At 36.6% G+C, this 17,518-nt stretch overlaps 1 protein-coding gene across 5 annotated transcripts in view; it reads right to left on the reverse strand.

The window, feature by feature from the left end:
* USP28 (ubiquitin specific peptidase 28) overlaps positions 1–17,518 on the reverse strand; it is a 59,023-nt gene that overhangs the window by 6,700 nt on the left and 34,805 nt on the right. Inside the window, exons 2-12 of one of the 5 annotated variants that reach the window (XM_033120907.1) lie at positions 17,314–17,390; positions 15,709–15,836; positions 13,117–13,212; positions 9,939–10,118; positions 7,775–7,995; positions 6,737–6,807; positions 5,127–5,355; positions 2,969–3,163; positions 2,000–2,139; positions 1,649–1,828; positions 528–623 (exon numbers count right to left, since the gene is read on the reverse strand). In XM_033120907.1, the coding sequence (XP_032976798.1) occupies positions 528–623; positions 1,649–1,828; positions 2,000–2,139; positions 2,969–3,163; positions 5,127–5,355; positions 6,737–6,807; positions 7,775–7,995; positions 9,939–10,118; positions 13,117–13,212; positions 15,709–15,836; positions 17,314–17,316 (1,539 nt within the window). In that variant the 5' untranslated portion in view covers positions 17,317–17,390. The remainder of the gene's footprint in view (positions 1–527; positions 624–1,648; positions 1,829–1,999; positions 2,140–2,968; positions 3,164–5,126; positions 5,356–6,736; positions 6,808–7,774; positions 7,996–9,938; positions 10,119–13,116; positions 13,213–15,708; positions 15,837–17,313; positions 17,391–17,518) is intronic. The other 4 variants (XM_033120904.1, XM_033120908.1, XM_033120905.1 and 1 more) reach the window with 4 other exon arrangements.

Consider the following 17,518-nt stretch of genomic DNA (forward strand, 5'->3'; position numbering starts at 1 on the left):
AATTCTGGGACCAAAGACATACTATACTCATAAGAAACATTTTTTTCATAAAATTCTCAGAAAAACAAATATTTAGTTTTCATTATTTCAGGCATATCCTTGAGTCCCAAGGACGTGAATTGTACAGATCCACATAAATGCAATTTATTCAAGTACCTTAAATTTTATTCAAATACCTTAAAAAACAATGGCCTACTTTCTCATATTATCTCCCAAATTACAGAGGCAATGAATGTCTCAGTCACAGCTTATTAATAGATATTTCTTAAAAACAACAACAAGCGCTCCAGGCTGAGTATGGCACAGAACAGCCCTGCTCACCACAGGAGCATTAGTGCCAACAGAGGAGGGGGCAACCAGCAGGGTGGGACGGCTTACACGTGAATTGGACAGGAAAGAGTTTTATGCTTTCCTCCAATGAAAGACATTTGTGACCCCATTTTTTTTTTTTTACCATTTAATAGAATTATTGCCCCATTATTATGATACCTGTGGTACAAGGAAGAGAAATGAAAAAACAGAGATACCTTAATAAGCCCTGCTTCAGACCCATCTCGGTCAAAGGTCTGACGGGCTTTAGCTATGGCCAGGATGACCCCTTGCATAGCAGGGCTCAGCATCACCTACCACACGAGAGCACAAACACAGAAAGAAAAAGGAGAAGGAAGGTTCAGAAGAAGATTGCATGAAAGACAGGCGGGCAGACTGCTGAAGGGAAGGAAGCGTGACAGTGTATGCCTTGACCAGCATCTACTGTAAGTCGTTTCACACACCTCTTCCTATACATACTTACAGCCCCTGTCCCTCCACACAACGTCAAGACCCTGCCCAGGACAAGCTATCATATATGTTCTCTGCAATTTAGCAGAAGAATAAAGATGTACGTCTAAAAATATCTACTACGACACTGCTAAAGAATCAAGTTAAATTGGAGCTCTTAGAGGGGAAGTGTTTGAGGTGAGAATTTCTATTTAGTTCTGTAGTTTGGTTGTGTATCCTAAACATACAAATATTGTAGATTTTTACTAAGATGAACAGTCCATCTGAAACAGTCTAGAAGCTATGGGATGCACAAATCTGAGTTTATAAAATGAAAACTTTCAATGATTTAAAAAAATATATCTCACAGCAAAAAAGAAAAAAGAAATCTGAGGGAGAGGATTTGTAATTGTTTAGGTGCAGTGACAACTGTAAAGGAGACACACAATGAATAACTTGTGATTCTACAGCTTCTTCACAAAGCTTTATAATTAAAACCTTCAATTTACATTTGTTTTGCTCACTAGACAACCGAAAATTTTACACTTGGAGGAAAAACAACTGACTAATACTACAAAGACTCCTAACTTAAAAGGCAATTTTTCATTCATAATACCAAAAAAGGAACTAAATTCTACTTTTCTGAGATATCTAGGCTCTGCAGTGGCCCCAGGTAGATATACGAGTATACTGGGAGCAGTGCACAGTGGGAACAAGGTTACCTTTTTGAAAATAGTAACTAAGGTCAAAACCAGATAGGCCCTTTTGTCTATTATTTGTTTCAGTGAGGAAATATTAACTAACGCCAAACACCTTAAAGTATAATCAGTCATGAGAAGGGAATATAAGACTGACAACAAATAGCTAAACCCTGCCCTCATCTCTGTACCTCCTCATCATATCCATCTGCATCAGATCTAACCAGAATCCTTCCCACACTGGGAATCTCGACTTCAGAGATCTCAGAATTAGGCTGGGCGGCAGACTCTGCATCATTAGCCTTTTGGGGCTGTTCTGACTGCTCTGCAAGGTTTGTTTCCGAGGGCATGGGCTTCTTGGGTTCAGCTTCCTTAAGTTGTAGCAGCAGAATGGACAGAACAAGTAAGAAAAAAAATAGGAGAAATAAAGAAGAATTGGTTAAATGCAACAGAGACACAGAATAATAGAAACGTGAGAAAACTGTAGCAGTTACTGCTGAAAACCCGCCCTCTTGAATCTGGGCTTCTGAAGTCATTCTCACCTCACTCAAGGCTGCTTCTACACCACTCTTCTCATAGGCATGTGCTGTGTTTGCAATCGCCTGGGCGGTTTGCTCCTTGGCGATCACAGCATGCTCAGATGCCAGGGAGCGAGCCCCATGAGAAGAGGCTGCTGAATGCTCTGTTAGGAATTATAGAAAGGAATTAGCGTCTGATGGTAAGCACCGCCTACAACATTTTGTAAAAGGCAAGCAGGTCGGATACAAAGTTTAATATACAACCTTTAAAAAACAAATCTATGCAAGTTTCCCCAAGAAACTGTGACTTGAAGAAATGGCCACTTCAGCAACGACCCATTGATGATCCTGTAAAATTTAACATGCTCCCAACTGTGTCGTATTTCTTTATGCCAAGAAAGCTTCCTATAAACAACCATCTGTTAGGAAGATCACCTTTTTTAGAGAAACTTTCAAATATATATATTTTGAAAGTTCTTGAGCTTTGACACATTTATATTTGTATACAGCATTACAATTAAGGCTATTATGAACTCTTTCTAAGTTAAATTTAGTGGAGTACCATTGGTTAACAACACCATCAAGTTTTCAGGTGTACAAGGTTACAATCTGACATCTGTGTACTCTATTATGTGCTCCCCATCCAAAGTCTAGTTTTCTTCCGTTACTATATTATCTGACCTGGTGGAAGATCACCTTTTTTCCATAAAGTCTACCTATTAATCCTATCATAGTTCCTCCTGTAACCCAGGAAATAAGCAAAAACTAAGCAGAGTAAAAGTACAGGTAGCCAGTCTCTGCTATTACTTCCACTCATCAGAATCACATGGTGAAGCCACAAGGTAGTCCATCGGGCTGTGCAACACCAACTATACTTGAACTACATTGTAGTTGCAGACTGTAGCATCACTCAGTCTGCTGAAGTTCACAGGGCTGGCTGACGGAGCGCAGCATGAATGCTCCATCATTGGCATAAACGCCCTTCTCGGATACCTTGTGATGTAGAGAAATCCTGCGATGATGAGTTGGTGGACGATTCCATTTGAGGGATTTTGCAAGACTGCTCTTCTTCCCACTCTTCTACTTCCTGTTCAAACCTCCAGTTATCTTCCTGAATGTAATGCTTGAGTTCAACAGACAGGGCTTCCAATTCTCCTAACATCTGATCTGATTCATTTGGGGCTACCTCTGAGAAAGAACAAGAATGGAGTTAAAATGGAGTACTATCCAGCAAAAGGTCATAAGAAACCAAAAGGTCCTTTCTGGAAAGGAAGAAAATAAGACACTTTGTCTTTTTTCTTACTCCTAATAAAAAATATATACATACATATATATTCATATTCATATTCATAATCATACATACACACACACACACACACACACACACACACACAATCCATCCATGTACTGCTAATATAAGGCCAACAGTCACAGCACACCAATAACAGTGCCTGGCGTATTAGTAGATGGGCAGGCACTGAATATGTCTCTCTTAAAGGAATGAGTGAATGACAGTAAGAACTTGGAATAGAGGCCAATCATTGGCAAAGTTGCAAGAATGCACCAAACATTTCTTGGAAATTCAGAAAATCATTAGATCCAATGGAAATTTCAAACTAAATAGTTTTGTTAATGTAACCACTGTACCTGTCACTGATAAGAATATCCATGTCAAGATAGTTAGAGATGAATTCCAAGACATTTATATTGCCTCAAGTTTCCCACAATTAAGTGCTATCAGAATGCAATTTGATACAACAGTTAGATGGTCAATCATACCTGGTTTACTAAAAGCTATGACTAAAAATTGCAGGATATCAAGGACATATTAAATTTCATTTCTAACCCTTTTTTGTTTTGACCAAAACAAAACAAAACAAAACCTACAGCAGAACACCACATCCACTTACTGGTTGCCATTAACTAGTCTTTTCACTAAGCAAATGACAGTTTCTACTTGTTTGTTTCTATCATATAAAAATGAGCAATACGTGTACTATCAAGGCTTCTATATATCACCACCAGCCAGTAGTCATTTGTGCAGTAACTCCCACAAGCAGCTGTTAGTGCTTTCATACTGCAAATATGCGATTATGAAAATCAAGTACTGTCAAGTGATCATTCTCTCCACTCCCTGTCCCCCAACCTCACTAGCAAATCAGAAAGACAACGTGCTGCCTGGACAAAATGCCGTACGTGTTTTCTTACCTATGCAACACACTAAGGTTTGAATAATAAATGAGAACACCTTCTATGACCTTAGATGTGAAATGGTGGCTATAAGAGCTCTCAGAGAAGATGTGAAAGGAAGAAAGAGAGAATAATGTAAATGGAAAACAGCACAGAATTTGGAGTCAGAGCTGGATTTGAATCGAGGGCCTGCCGTTTATTTACTGGCTGTATGACTCCGAACAACTAGGGAACCTCAGCTGGAAAATGTGGATAGTAAGAATTCCTACTCTGCCTACCTCTCTTTTAGAGTTCTGCTACCAGAGAAATAAAGTTTGAAAGCATGTGGTAAGGAGTAAAGTACCAATATAAACGGTATGACTGCACTTCGCATTAGTAGTAGTATTATGAGAAGTATGGAATTATTCAGGCAAATCCACTTGTGAAATTTAGCTATTTTCCAAAGGGTACAAAAATGTCACTAAAAAAGAAAACTAGAGACAATTTAAGAGTCTATCAATGGGAGGCTGGTTTAATAAGTTATATACATAGTCCATGTAATGGGATTATTATGCAGTTGTTTAAAAGAATGAGTTGGTTTTATTTATGAAAGTATAGAGATTGCTAGGATACAGATTAATGAAAAAGATGCAGAACAGAACGGACAAATAGCCCATCTGGGGGAAAAAATGGGGTGAGACAGAGATGTCAATAAATAAAATCTAGCATCTGCATAGAGCATTTCTTGAAGACAACGTAAGAAACCTAATAATGAATACTTGTTGGGCTCACAGATGAAAGCAGGAAAGCAAACTCATTTTCCCTTTTTATTCTCTTTTGTACTGTTTGTATTTTTTTAAATGCATTATTATTTTATAATGAATTCTAGTTTAAAATTCTTTTAGAAACTGCAAGACGTTTCCCCCTTCCCTGAGCAGGACAGATTTCCCCCCATGTCTGGCTTCTGCTAAGATATTTTTACCTGCATTGAAGTGGGGTAGCTTGTCGTTAATGTACATCAGACAGTAAGCACTAACATTTCTCAGGCCTCCGTAGGAATCTCTTTCAAGTTCTTCCCAGGAAGATTCAGTAACAGAGATGTCATTGTACTTGAGCCAGACTTGTCGGGGTTGATTGTAGATATACGCCCAGTAGTGTCCAGCATTTGCTTGTCCTTCATGAACAAGAACTGCGTGCAAACGATAAGGCACCTGCAAATCAGATGGCATATTCCTCAGATTCAGCAAAGTAATCTGACAAAGTTTAGGTTATTAACATTCAAAATTATTCCCAACTACCAGACATAAGAAAACTAATTATACATGTGTTTGATAACAGGGTTCACATCAAAACATCTTACGGAGTTTAAGATGAACTAACAAAATCACGGCCTTGGAAGCTACCAACTATGTCTCAGTTCCTGAATCTTTAAAACCAGACAGTTGAACTAATGACCTCTTTGAGGCCTCATTCAACTCTACACTCTTACGATTACGGATTTAAAACTAAAGATAACCTAGACCTATTTATCCTCCTAATTCCAAACTTAATTGATCTAAAATAGAATCACCCGGACCATTCATGTTAAGAAAACGTTTACCATATTTGGGACCTATAACAAGTTTAGTGCCTATCTTGTTCTATGCCTATTTTATTTGGTATCAATATTTAAGTTAGCATATTTCACTATGAATCAGTCACATGGTCCCTATATCTCTTCTTGTGAGTAATCAACCACCTATCTGGGTGAAGACCCTTTTAACCACATACTTGTTTGTTTCAACATTTGAAAAGCATTTCTTTTTTCAATATTGAGAAAATACAGCAATGCTTAATTGCTAAGTAACTATGGGTGGAAAAAGGGAAAGTCAGCCATAGAATCAAAATAAAGTTACACTTAATTAGTACCTTGACATGTTTTTACTGATGAAATTTTTGAAGTAATACAAAAGAGAAAATGGGGAAAACCCAAAGTTTACATGATGCAATCCTGCTATGCAACAGAACTGTGCCTCCATGCAACCCTGGAAACAGAGCTCTTTTCCTCCAGCCACTAACACAGAAGCCACTAAGAGATCATGCCCCTACCTGGAATCTCTTTCCCCCCAGAATGTTATTCTAAACAAAAATGTATGTGGATAATAAGAATTTCTGCCCTGTCTACCACCCTTTTGGAGTCATTAGAGAAATAAAGCTTGAACGCATGCTGCTAACAAAGGCTCATGGCACTTTACAAAGGATAGGTAACTGGCCCCCTAGTTCAGGTTTTCCCCATTGTACTACTTAAATTACCATCGAATGAGAAATTTTTATTAATATTTGACAGGGAACCTTTCTAATATATCAAAGAAATAACAACGTGGCAGAATCAAAACAAATATATTTTGGGTTCTATTGGTGACAAGAGATATATTGCTTTTTTAAGTCTAAAATAAAGAAACAGAACATGACCTATTTCTTTCCTAAGTTTATTCTTATATCTCAGGGAGGTTTCCATTCAGTTTCAAAGAAAACTATCCAATATCCTTTTTGGATTTACTGTTAGCACCATTAGAACATGCCTTGACTACTTTCCCCTCAATTTCATTCTACCTGACGAAGGAGAGGATCACAGTACATCTGCTCAATAGTCTGGGTAGTGCTTGCAATACAATTCTTTAAATCTGTTAAAAAAGAATACTTAGTTAAAACGATTTCTATATCACATAGGCTGCTTCAACTAAGCAGAGTATTTCTTATCTGTATCTGGGGTTCTGATGATTTCAACTTCACTCTATGAACCATGAAGGAGTACACAGTTTTAAATCAGCTAGTGCTTTACGTTATAAAGGCTGTTAGTTTAATATAATTACATTCAAATTTTAAAAAATTATCTCTCATAATTGGCACCAAAATTTGTTAAAGAAGAGCGAGCCTATTTAGAAAAGAATCTTAATGGGTCACTTGGGTGTAAAATAAACGTCCCAGAGACAGTACCTGAAGGAAGGTGGCAGAGTAAGGCAGGGCTAAACTTCTGTGAATGAGAATTGGGAGGAATCTGGATTTTCATTTTTATTTTTTTGCTCCCCAGATAAAAGGAGAAAGGGGAGGAGGAAAAGTCTAAGCAACATGACCATGACCATGAGGCTAAAGGACCTTTAAGAATACAATGCTGAATAATTCAATTTTATATTGTGTGCATTTCTCAAATATTCTCTGCCTCATTAACCTTCAGTAAAGCATACTTCATATAGAAAAGAATTTCAAAAGTGGAAATCCAGGAAAGGTAAATTCTAAGTTCAGGTTAACTGCAGCCAGAGTTCAGATAAACTGCAAGAAAAAAAAAAAAATCAGCTGATACAGAAAAATCCTATCCAAAGATGGTCATGAGTGCCTAAGCTATTGAGGAATTTTCCAAAATGTTGCGGAGGGAACCTAGGAGGGATCTTTCCATAGTTGTATAATGGGAGTGTGTGCGGTCCAATCTTGCAGGAACTGAAAGTATGAAAGAAGTCGCAATCCCATGCCAAAATCCAACAGTGGATATGGCAAGAGCAGGAAGTATATCCGAGGTGCCTAACTTCCAAATATTCAAACAAACAGAAAAGGCAAAGAGTAACTGTGTGACCAATTAATTCTAAAAGAGCCAACCTTGTATATCTTGTTCAATCTCACTCCTCCACCTCTGAAGACAGCTCTTAACAAAGGTTATCTCCTCATCTGTGACTGTTCGAGGAGCTGGGTGTTCAGGCATTTTCATGGAAGACCGGGAAGTTGGAAGTGGCTTATTCATCATCTTAGTCTTGTGTAGAGAATCCTCAGAAGAAGAAAAAGTACTTTCAACATCCTGAGAAGAGCTTTCTTTACTTGCGCTGAAGGAAGACAAAAATCATGTAAATACAATAATTTCCAAATTGTGCTGTGGCCTAAATTAATGCACTTTGTAAAGCAAGCTGCTATATGGAAAAGTACAACTGTAAGTTGGTGTTTACTTTATATGTATCATCTCATTTAAAAAAAAACTTGCTTAAGAGACAGATACTATTACTATCCCTATTATCCAATTACAAACCTAAGATTTAGAAAAATTAAGAAACTTATCCAAATTCATACAGCTAGTAAATGATGAAGAGGGATTAAACCCAGATCTACCTGAGTCTCTGGCTCATGTTCTTTAATGACTTGTTATAATGCCTCTCATGAAGAAGGGAGGAGAGAGAACATGAACACTGGGATGGAAGAATCAAGGAATCAACTATAGAGTTTCTAAGAAGCAACTGACTAAAGTAGGATGGACAGATGAATCCAGAAAGAAAATATACAGAACAAGAAAAATGAAGTATCATCTGAACATCCAACTCAAAGGAATACAAACTAGGTAGCATCCTGGAAAAGTAACAGAGGGCAGGACATACGGGCAGACAATCCAAGCTCTATCACTCCTTCGCTAAATACCCAGGGAAAGGCAGGAGCCTCAGGTAAGTAATTTATACTCAGGTCTAAAATATAAATGTTAGCTTCTTTACATCACTGCCCTAAACTAACTGAGAATAAAGCATGTAAAGTAAATGTTAATTTGTCTACTAATTAAGTATTGTCAAACAAACTGCACATTGACAAACCAGCAGGAATATAAGCTTCTAATTATACTTAGGTTTTTGTTTCACACCAAAACTGAAGAATATAAACTTCCTTTGGCTTCAACTTAGAAGAAACCCTAACTCCCTACTCCTCCCACCTGCTCTTTCACACATACGAAATAATGGAGAAAACCTCTTCCCAAAGGACCCATATATATGGAAAAATAAGCCCAACATAAGCAAGAGAGCAGATATCTCAATCTCAGAAGAGAAAACACACACACACACACACAGAGTAACTTTAAAATCCAGTAATATCAGGCGGTGTGCAGTATTATTTTATGTGATTAAACAGACTGCCCAACTACTTTTTAAAAACTAAAACCACTTATATTTCACAAAGAGCATGAAAACATTGTATGAAACACCCAGAGGAAGAGTATAAACAGAAAAGAATCCCCCACCCCCTGACTTACTGTGCCACCCTCTGGAGATAATTGTCCTTAACATACGGTATGTTCTACCCAGATATGCACTTCTATGCATACATACGGATAAATCAGTATTAATATGTGTGTGGGGGGGAGAGTTGGGTAAATGGTTGGGTTTCTTAAACTTAAAATGCTAACCCTTTTTTTATGGGTTCTAGTGTTTTTATCAGTCAAGACACACCCATCAAATTTGATCCGAGATAGCCCTGGTGGTTCTCCAGGCCACATGGCTGGTGCAGGGGGCTGAGCTGGAACAGAATCAGAGGGCTCCCTGTTTCTTCACTAGATAAGCCCCGCTAGCCTGGGCTTCCATTTCTAGCCAGTTCTTTTCATGTTTAAAATTTCTGTTTGTGAATAAGTCTCTCTTCCCTTGATGTTTACTTAGTCATGCATACTTTTCAGCAGACAGGACAATAAGACGTTTGGGAGAGCAGGGCTGAGGTTTCCTCTGAGAAAGGCCTTTAGTGGCAGCTGTCTTATAGCTCAAAACAGGGCAGCCCTGGTGGAACATCAAAACTCTTCCAGATAGTTCAAGAAGTTTCTGAAATAATCCCAGCCCCCCTGTGGGCAAGATGAGTGCACCTATAGGAACTGGGGCTGGCAAAATCCTCCCCTTAAGACAGAGTTCACAGCCCTTGAGCTCCTATGGGGTGAGTGTTGAACAGGTAGAAAGATGGCACATATTTCAAATTAAACCAAAAAAAAAAAAATACACACTCGTATATTTTGTTTTGTTTTTATTACCTTTCCTTGGATGTCAGGTCAGAAACCGGGCAGTGCACTGAAGAAACTGGTAATGTCATGCTTGTGTCACTTTGAGACGTAGAGCTTTCTGAGGCAGGTTTTGTACTAGCAAATTCAATAACATATTTCAGCATGTCCGGGAGTGGGAACCGAGCTGGGCCCGAGCCATACTTCACATACCTATGAGGCAAAGACAGTGCTATTCTAACTGTCCATGTCTGTCTCGGATTTTGACGCTTGCTGACAAAAGATCTGTTATTGTGTGAAGAGTCAATGGAAAGGCTTATTCCTAAACACTATATAATATCTAATATGTTACTCAAACAATCAATAGGGCAAAATTCTCTAACTACAAAAGTAAAAATTTCTAACAATCTATATTTTAATACCTGGCAGAAAACATTTCAAATGTGCTCCTAATCAAAGTCATGTCAGTTATGCTTCCTCTTGATATCGCATCACATTTAGGCCCTGGTCATAAATTCTGCTTCTTAAAGAAAAACAGCACTATTACCAGTACTCAAATGTGAAAATAATGCCGGTGAATTAGTACCCAAGTGTTTTTCCCTTGCTGTCTTTTAGATCAACTACTTTGCAATTAGGAAAAATGAAAGAAAGCTGAAAATGAGAAATAGATGTTGATAAAAGTCTGAGTTTAAGAAAACTGGCAAATTTTTCTTTTGCAGAGTCCTAAGTACCCTATTATTCATACACTCACTCAATAGCATAGGCAGGCATACATTATTAAAGATTTCTTTGGGATTAGTAAATAATAAATATCTTAAATATGGAACCAAAAGTAACTAACAAATTATTTTAATAATATCCAATATTCTGCCATTACTAGAATGTTAGACTCAGTAAAAAGATTTACTTTAATGAATTACATAGTTCACTATAATAAACAGTTTAAATAGTAATTAAACTGTTTGACTGGTTGGTACAAGTAAACTATAATTCTGGGATTCCATTTACGAAAGATAGAGTCACTCTACATTTTCTTCTCTGAATAAAGTGGAAAGAAAGAAATAGGTATAGAACTAGGAAGAATAATAATTGTCTGTTTCTATATTAAAAAGGACATTGTGAAATGAAAATACTAGTGGAAAATAAATATGGTGCAACTCAAAGTCAACTCCATGTTAGAGGGTACCTAACAAAGACACTTCATCTTCACTGATTTAAAGGAGAGAATGATTTCTCCTGTGGGTCTGGCTGTTACAGAGACTTACAGCTTCATTGAAAAGGATGTTGAATATGTAACGTTAGTGGAACCTTAAAGAACTGTTCTATTCCTTAGATGTATTTCCTTGCCTTAATTCCAGATGCCACTATCTTATCTACACTCTATTTTAATCTTTCACGATTTCCTTTCTTCATGAAATCTCCCCCAATATGCCATTCCCCCCAATGCTGGGAAGAACATCTCCCCTCATGGACTCCTACAGTACATAAACAAAACCTCTCGTCTATCCCATAGACATAGTTAACATGTCTTCTTAAGCCCTCAGTGTTTGTTGAAAGAATTAATCAATACAAGACTGGCCTGGACCAAAGGAAACATTTTCTTATGAGCAAGGTGACATTAATAATCCGTCATAGGATTTTAAGCCAGCATTTTTATATCTGTAACTCTTCCCAACTTTGCTGTATTTTAATATGATACCCCTGTAAAATTTCAGAAAAAAACTTCTCTAAGAAACTTATCTTCAATTTTATGACAATCATTTTCCTGTTCTTCTACTGAATTCCTTTAGACCAACTACTTCATACAATGCAGCACCTACATTAATTCAATAGAATCAGCAAAAGTAGTTTCAAAAAAGATGCCTATAATGTACATAAAAAATCTTGTTTTTAACATTATATCAAGGTATCTGAGAAGAAATGGTGAACATTTTTAATTTTTTTTAAATGATAAAAGTAATACAAGTACCTGGTAGGAAAAATCAAATACAAAAAGTATAAAACAACCCATGAAAGTCAGCCAACCCCCATCTCAGTTCTATTACCTAATAGTATCCATTAATAATTTCTTGTATATTTTCCCAGGAGTACACATAGACAAGCAATTTTTTTAAAAAATTACCCAAGGAAAATTATCTGAAATTTAAAAAGTCATTTTATTGAAAAAAAACAGTAATATCATACTGAAAATGCTCCGAAACACTATCTTAAAATCTAAATAAGCCAGAAAGCTTTATTAGTTACTGGTAAATTGAGTATTTTTGAGCTATCATACATTTAAAACTTTCCAATCTTACAGAGTATCACTAAAGCCTTAAAAGTAAAATACTCCTATAGGTCGAGTCCCGTAAATCACTTCCAGGACAGTATATGAGGAATCAATCCTCAGTTTAAGTCTATATTAAGACAAATAGATGGTCCATCACCATATGTTCTGGACAAGTTCCTCCTAAGTGAGAGAGAGGACGCTGGGGAAGGGGGGACCTATAGGTGCAAGGTATGGAAAGTGTTGCCTCTCAGGGAAATTAATGACCTGTAACAAAGTGGGTAGAGGTAGGGTGGTGGTAGCAGCAAAATTGTTAAGCAGATAAAGGGGGGGAAATCTACTGATATTGTATAGGAGTCCTTCTTAAATGCTAAATCAATAGGCTCTATCTTGACCAGACAAAAATTACACTGATTCTTCCTTAGAAGTCACAGAAACAGTGCAAAACAAATGAACAAAAGGGAATGATTCCCCATAAGACAAAGGACTTTGTATGTGTCAGAAATATTAGCCCTTTGAAGCAGTTAGCAGTGCTCTATGTAGAACCGCATTGTGGTTTATTTTATTTTACCTTTCCTATACACTCCAGAAACTGCTTTCCCAAGGCAAAGGGATTGGAGTACTGTGACAGTTACGTTTTTCATGTTTGTGAAAAAGATGGCAAGGGTAGTAGAAAAAGTAAAGGGCTATAAAATCAGTACTTCGGTTCCCTGCAATACACTGCCAATACCCTGTGTGACTCAGGGTCACTGAAGTCCCCTGGGACCACTCTGCCCATGAATACGATTAATTAGCTCATTGTGAAGACTCCTTCACACTTAGAAAAATTTTCTTAGCTACTTTATAAAACATATTAGTTCATACTCAACTCTGAATTAATTTTAAATATAAGCAAGTTATTTGATTTTAATGTTCTACTCTTTTATATTTCTAAGCATGACTCACCTTTCCAGTTTTTGCTGGAGGACTTTTACTTCTGCCTTCAACTTTCGAATACACTCTCTCTTACTTCGAATAAGCTCTTTGCTCCTGTACATATACCTACGCAAATAAGCGCACAAACACAATTTATATTTAAAAACATTAATGACAGTCTCAGCAAACTAGGGATACAAGGAAACTTCTTTAATCAGACAAATGGCATCTATGTAAACACAGAGCTAACATCATACTTAATGGTAAAGACTGAAAGCTTTCTCCAGGGAGGAACAGCAAGTGCAATGACATTGGAAAAAAAAAAAAAAAAGAAAAGAAAAGAAAAAAAAAAGAAATACAAGGCATACAGATAGTAAAGGAAGAAGTAGAACTGCCTTTAGTTACAGATGGCATGGTCATGTGCATAGAAAATCTCAAGGCATCCACAAAAATGCATCAGAACTAATAAGCGAATTCAGCAAGGCCAAAAGATACGAAGTCAATTAAAAAAGAGGAAAATATCTATTACATTTCTGTATACTCATAAAGAACAAATGGCAAGTAGAATTAAAAAAAGATTACAATAACATTAAACATGAATTTAGGGATTAACAGATATGTGCAAGCCTTGTACACTAAAAATTACAAAACTGATGACAGAAATTCAAAGACTTAAGTAAATGGATTAAAGGAGCAAAAATTATTAAGATGTCAATTTCCCCCAATTAATCTATAGATTCAATACAATCCCAATCGCTATTAAATAGAAACTAACAAGCTGATTCTAACATTTTTATGGAAATGCAAAGGACGAGAATAGCCAAAATAATTTTGAAAAAAGAAAAAGTTGGAGGAATTACACTATCTGATGTCAAAATTTACAATAAAACCACAGTAATCAAGACAATGTAGCACTGGCATAAGATTAGACAATAGACAGAAACAGACCCACAAATGTAAGTTTAATTAATTTTTGACAAAAATACCAAGGTAATTCAATGGGGGAAAGAAGACTCTTTTCAACAAATGGTGCTAGAATACATCCACATGCCTTCTTTCCCCCTTTATTACGAAAAAAACCAAAAAATTTTATCTCGTACAATCAATAAACTCCAAATGGGCCATAGGCATGAATCATGAATGTAAGAGTTCAAATTACAATTTTTTTTAGAAAGAAAAAATAGAAGAAAATCTTTGTGACCTTGCGTTGGCAAACATCTCTTAATTAGAACACAAAAAACACAAACTATGAAAGAAAAACTGATATATTACACTTCATGAAAACTAAAACTCCTGCTTTTCTAAAAACACTGAAAGAAAATAGAGACAATATAGACAAAAAATATTTGGATTTGTATCTAAAATATATAAAGGACTCTTACAACTCAGTATGAATACAACAAACTCAGTTAAAAAGTAGACAAAAGGTTTGAACAGACACTTCACCACAGAAAATATACAAATGACCATCAGTTAAGTACATGAAAAGGTGCTCAACATCGTTATCACAGAAATATAAATAAAAAGAAAGAAAAGGTATTCCTACAAATCTACTATAATGGCTAAAATTAGAAAGACTGCTAAGCCTACATATTGGCAAGGATTTGGAGCAAATGGAGCTCTCAGACAATGCTGGTAGGATGCAAAATTGTACAACCACTTTAGAAAACAGCTTGGAAATTTCTTATAAAGTTAAACATACATTTTTCATACAACCCAGCAACGTCACTCCTGGGTATTATACCCAGAAGCACTAAAAACCACACCAAGAATTTTATGTGAATGTTCATAGCAACTTTATTCATAATAGCCTGAAAGTAGATTCATCTGAAATGTCCATCAACTGGCAAATGGAAAAAAATATTGTGGTACGTCCATGCAATGGAATACTACTCAATAAATGAAGGAACAAATCACTAATACATGCAACAACATGGATGAATCCCAAAAACATAATCATAAATGAAAAAAGTCACAACAGGGTACATATTGAATATTAATGTCAATTATGACATTCTAGAAATGTGTAACTATAGGGCCAGAAAACAAGTAAGTGGTTGCCAAGGCCTGGGAGTGGGAAAAAGGGATGGACTGCAAAGGGGCACAAGGGAACCTTTTGGGTGGTGGAAATATTCTGTATCTTGGCTGTGATGGTGGTTACTAGGCTACCTACATGTGTCAAAACTCAACGGCTGCACACCTCAGAATGGTAACTTTTTTTTGTATGTCAACTATACATCAATAAACCGGACTAGAAAGAATTCATACACTATGGTTACTCCACATACTATCTTCACTCTCAAATTAGCAGGGCTTTCACCTAAAGCCTAGCTTCTCAAATTATGGTCCAGAGATCAGAAGCCTCATTAGCATCACCATGAGAGTTTCTTAGAAATGCAAACGCTTGATTCTGGCGAGAAATGCCAACCTAGATTCACTGAATCCAAATTTGTATATTATCAAGACCTCCAGGTAATTCCTGTGCACAATATATCAGGTTGCTTCAAAAGCAACTGCAGTTTTTGCAATTATTTTTAACCTTTTAAACCACAATTACTTTTGCACCAACCTATGGACCCACTTCTGCAATGCATCAAGACGACAATCAACCACAGAACTCACCTGTCCATATAAATGATCTGAGGAAATTCCAGCTTATTGTGAATTTTCTCTGGCTGACCAAGGGACTGATTGAACTCAAATCTTGAGAGTTCAAAGGTCAACACTGGAGGTAGCTTTGTAAACCAACACTATGTCAGGAATAGAAATGTAGGAGAAATAAGTTAGTTTTAGGAAATGGCAACAGCCAGATACAAAATATTCCTCATCATACTTGTTTTTTTTGGTATAGGATTTATATTCAAATCGAACTCATACTAGAGCTTTTGTTTAATCTTAAATCCTAAAGGAAATGACCACTCAGAATCATGCCCTCTTAGAGAATATGGTTAAACATTCCTCAATACTCCAAATCTATGAGCCAGTCAACAGTATTCTGCTCATGTCATCCTCAGATATAACCACCCTTAAATATGTGAACTGCACTAAGCACCTACACAACTCATACATTAAGTCATCACTACTGAAAAGATATTCAAAACCTGAAGAAAACGGCTAGCCTAACCAAAGAATTAAAAAGTATGATCTCAGCAGCATATAACTAAGGAGACAAATGTCTCCATGAATCAGCTAAAAAAACCAAAAATGTGTGTATATATTACATACTATTTAGTTATAGTCTATTAACATAATCTGAATCCCCTTTATACATAAAAAGGAAACTTGAAATAGTTGATTATGACTTCTCAAGTTTGTCAGAAAATCTCTAAATTCCAAGAATTTACAGATGTCTCCTAAGGGTCCCAGACAAATGAACTTACAATGTTACCTTGAGTTTCAAGAAAGGAAAGCCCTGACTTACACAAAAGATCTCAACTGTCACTGACCATTGATGAGGAAAAGCTCAACCAGGAAAGGCATTTCTGTTCAATTCACCTGTATGCCAGAGGTCTGCATGAACAGCCTTAAAATGTTCCCTTTACCAAAGATTCAAACAACTATGTTCCCTTCACATACCCTTGTCGGCACAAGGTGAATCCAGATAGCCTGTCTGACTAACTCAGGGCTAAATCTAAACGAGCATAATGATTTTGTTTATAAATATTTTATAAAGAGTTCCCATCCTTGAATAAAAGTCTCCAGAGGGCTAAATAGCTAATGAATACTTCTTTTCTTTTTAAGAGCATGCATCAGCTCTGCACAGATGGTGCAGATGTCATGCCTCCCAATCAGGAATTAGCACTTTCCTTGAAAAGCTAGGGAGGCAGTAACTCTCTCTCAGTTCCAACCCTGTTCCACCGCTAATGCACTTCAACAAGGCTCATGTTAGGCTCCCTGTTTTAATTCAAGAAAGCTTTTTTCTCCTGTAGTAATTATTGAGTTGGACTCAAAGAAGCCACAATTTTGTCTCAAAATGTATGGTGAAAGGAGAATAATCCGAGCTGTGTGGCACTGACAATTATGCTACAAATGCAACTCACTAATTCTTAACCCCGCGGAAATTTTGAGATATCAATTACCCTTACTCTCCCTTTAACTTCCCCCTTTCTTTCCAACCCACAAAAATAAATAAATGAATATAAAATTTAAAAAAATTTAAAGCAAAGACAAAATTTACAATTGAAAACAGTAAATGCTATAATAGGGAAAATATTCTAAATGGCATACCATAGGAGTTAATCACTGTACTTTTACCCTCCGAAAATATGGAGGCAGTGGGTTCTCCCTACTCAGGTACAGGTAGGCTTCAACAGAAAGAGAGAAACTTGATCATACTTAAAACATCAGAAGCAGCATACAACCTTTATATGATTAACTCAAATTCATACTTTTAGTAAAGAATTTATTTATCAAATACTAAGACTCACTAACT

This window comes from Rhinolophus ferrumequinum, chromosome 11 (assembly GCF_004115265.2).
Source record: "Rhinolophus ferrumequinum isolate MPI-CBG mRhiFer1 chromosome 11, mRhiFer1_v1.p, whole genome shotgun sequence".
Lineage (NCBI taxonomy): Eukaryota > Metazoa > Chordata > Mammalia > Chiroptera > Rhinolophidae > Rhinolophus > Rhinolophus ferrumequinum.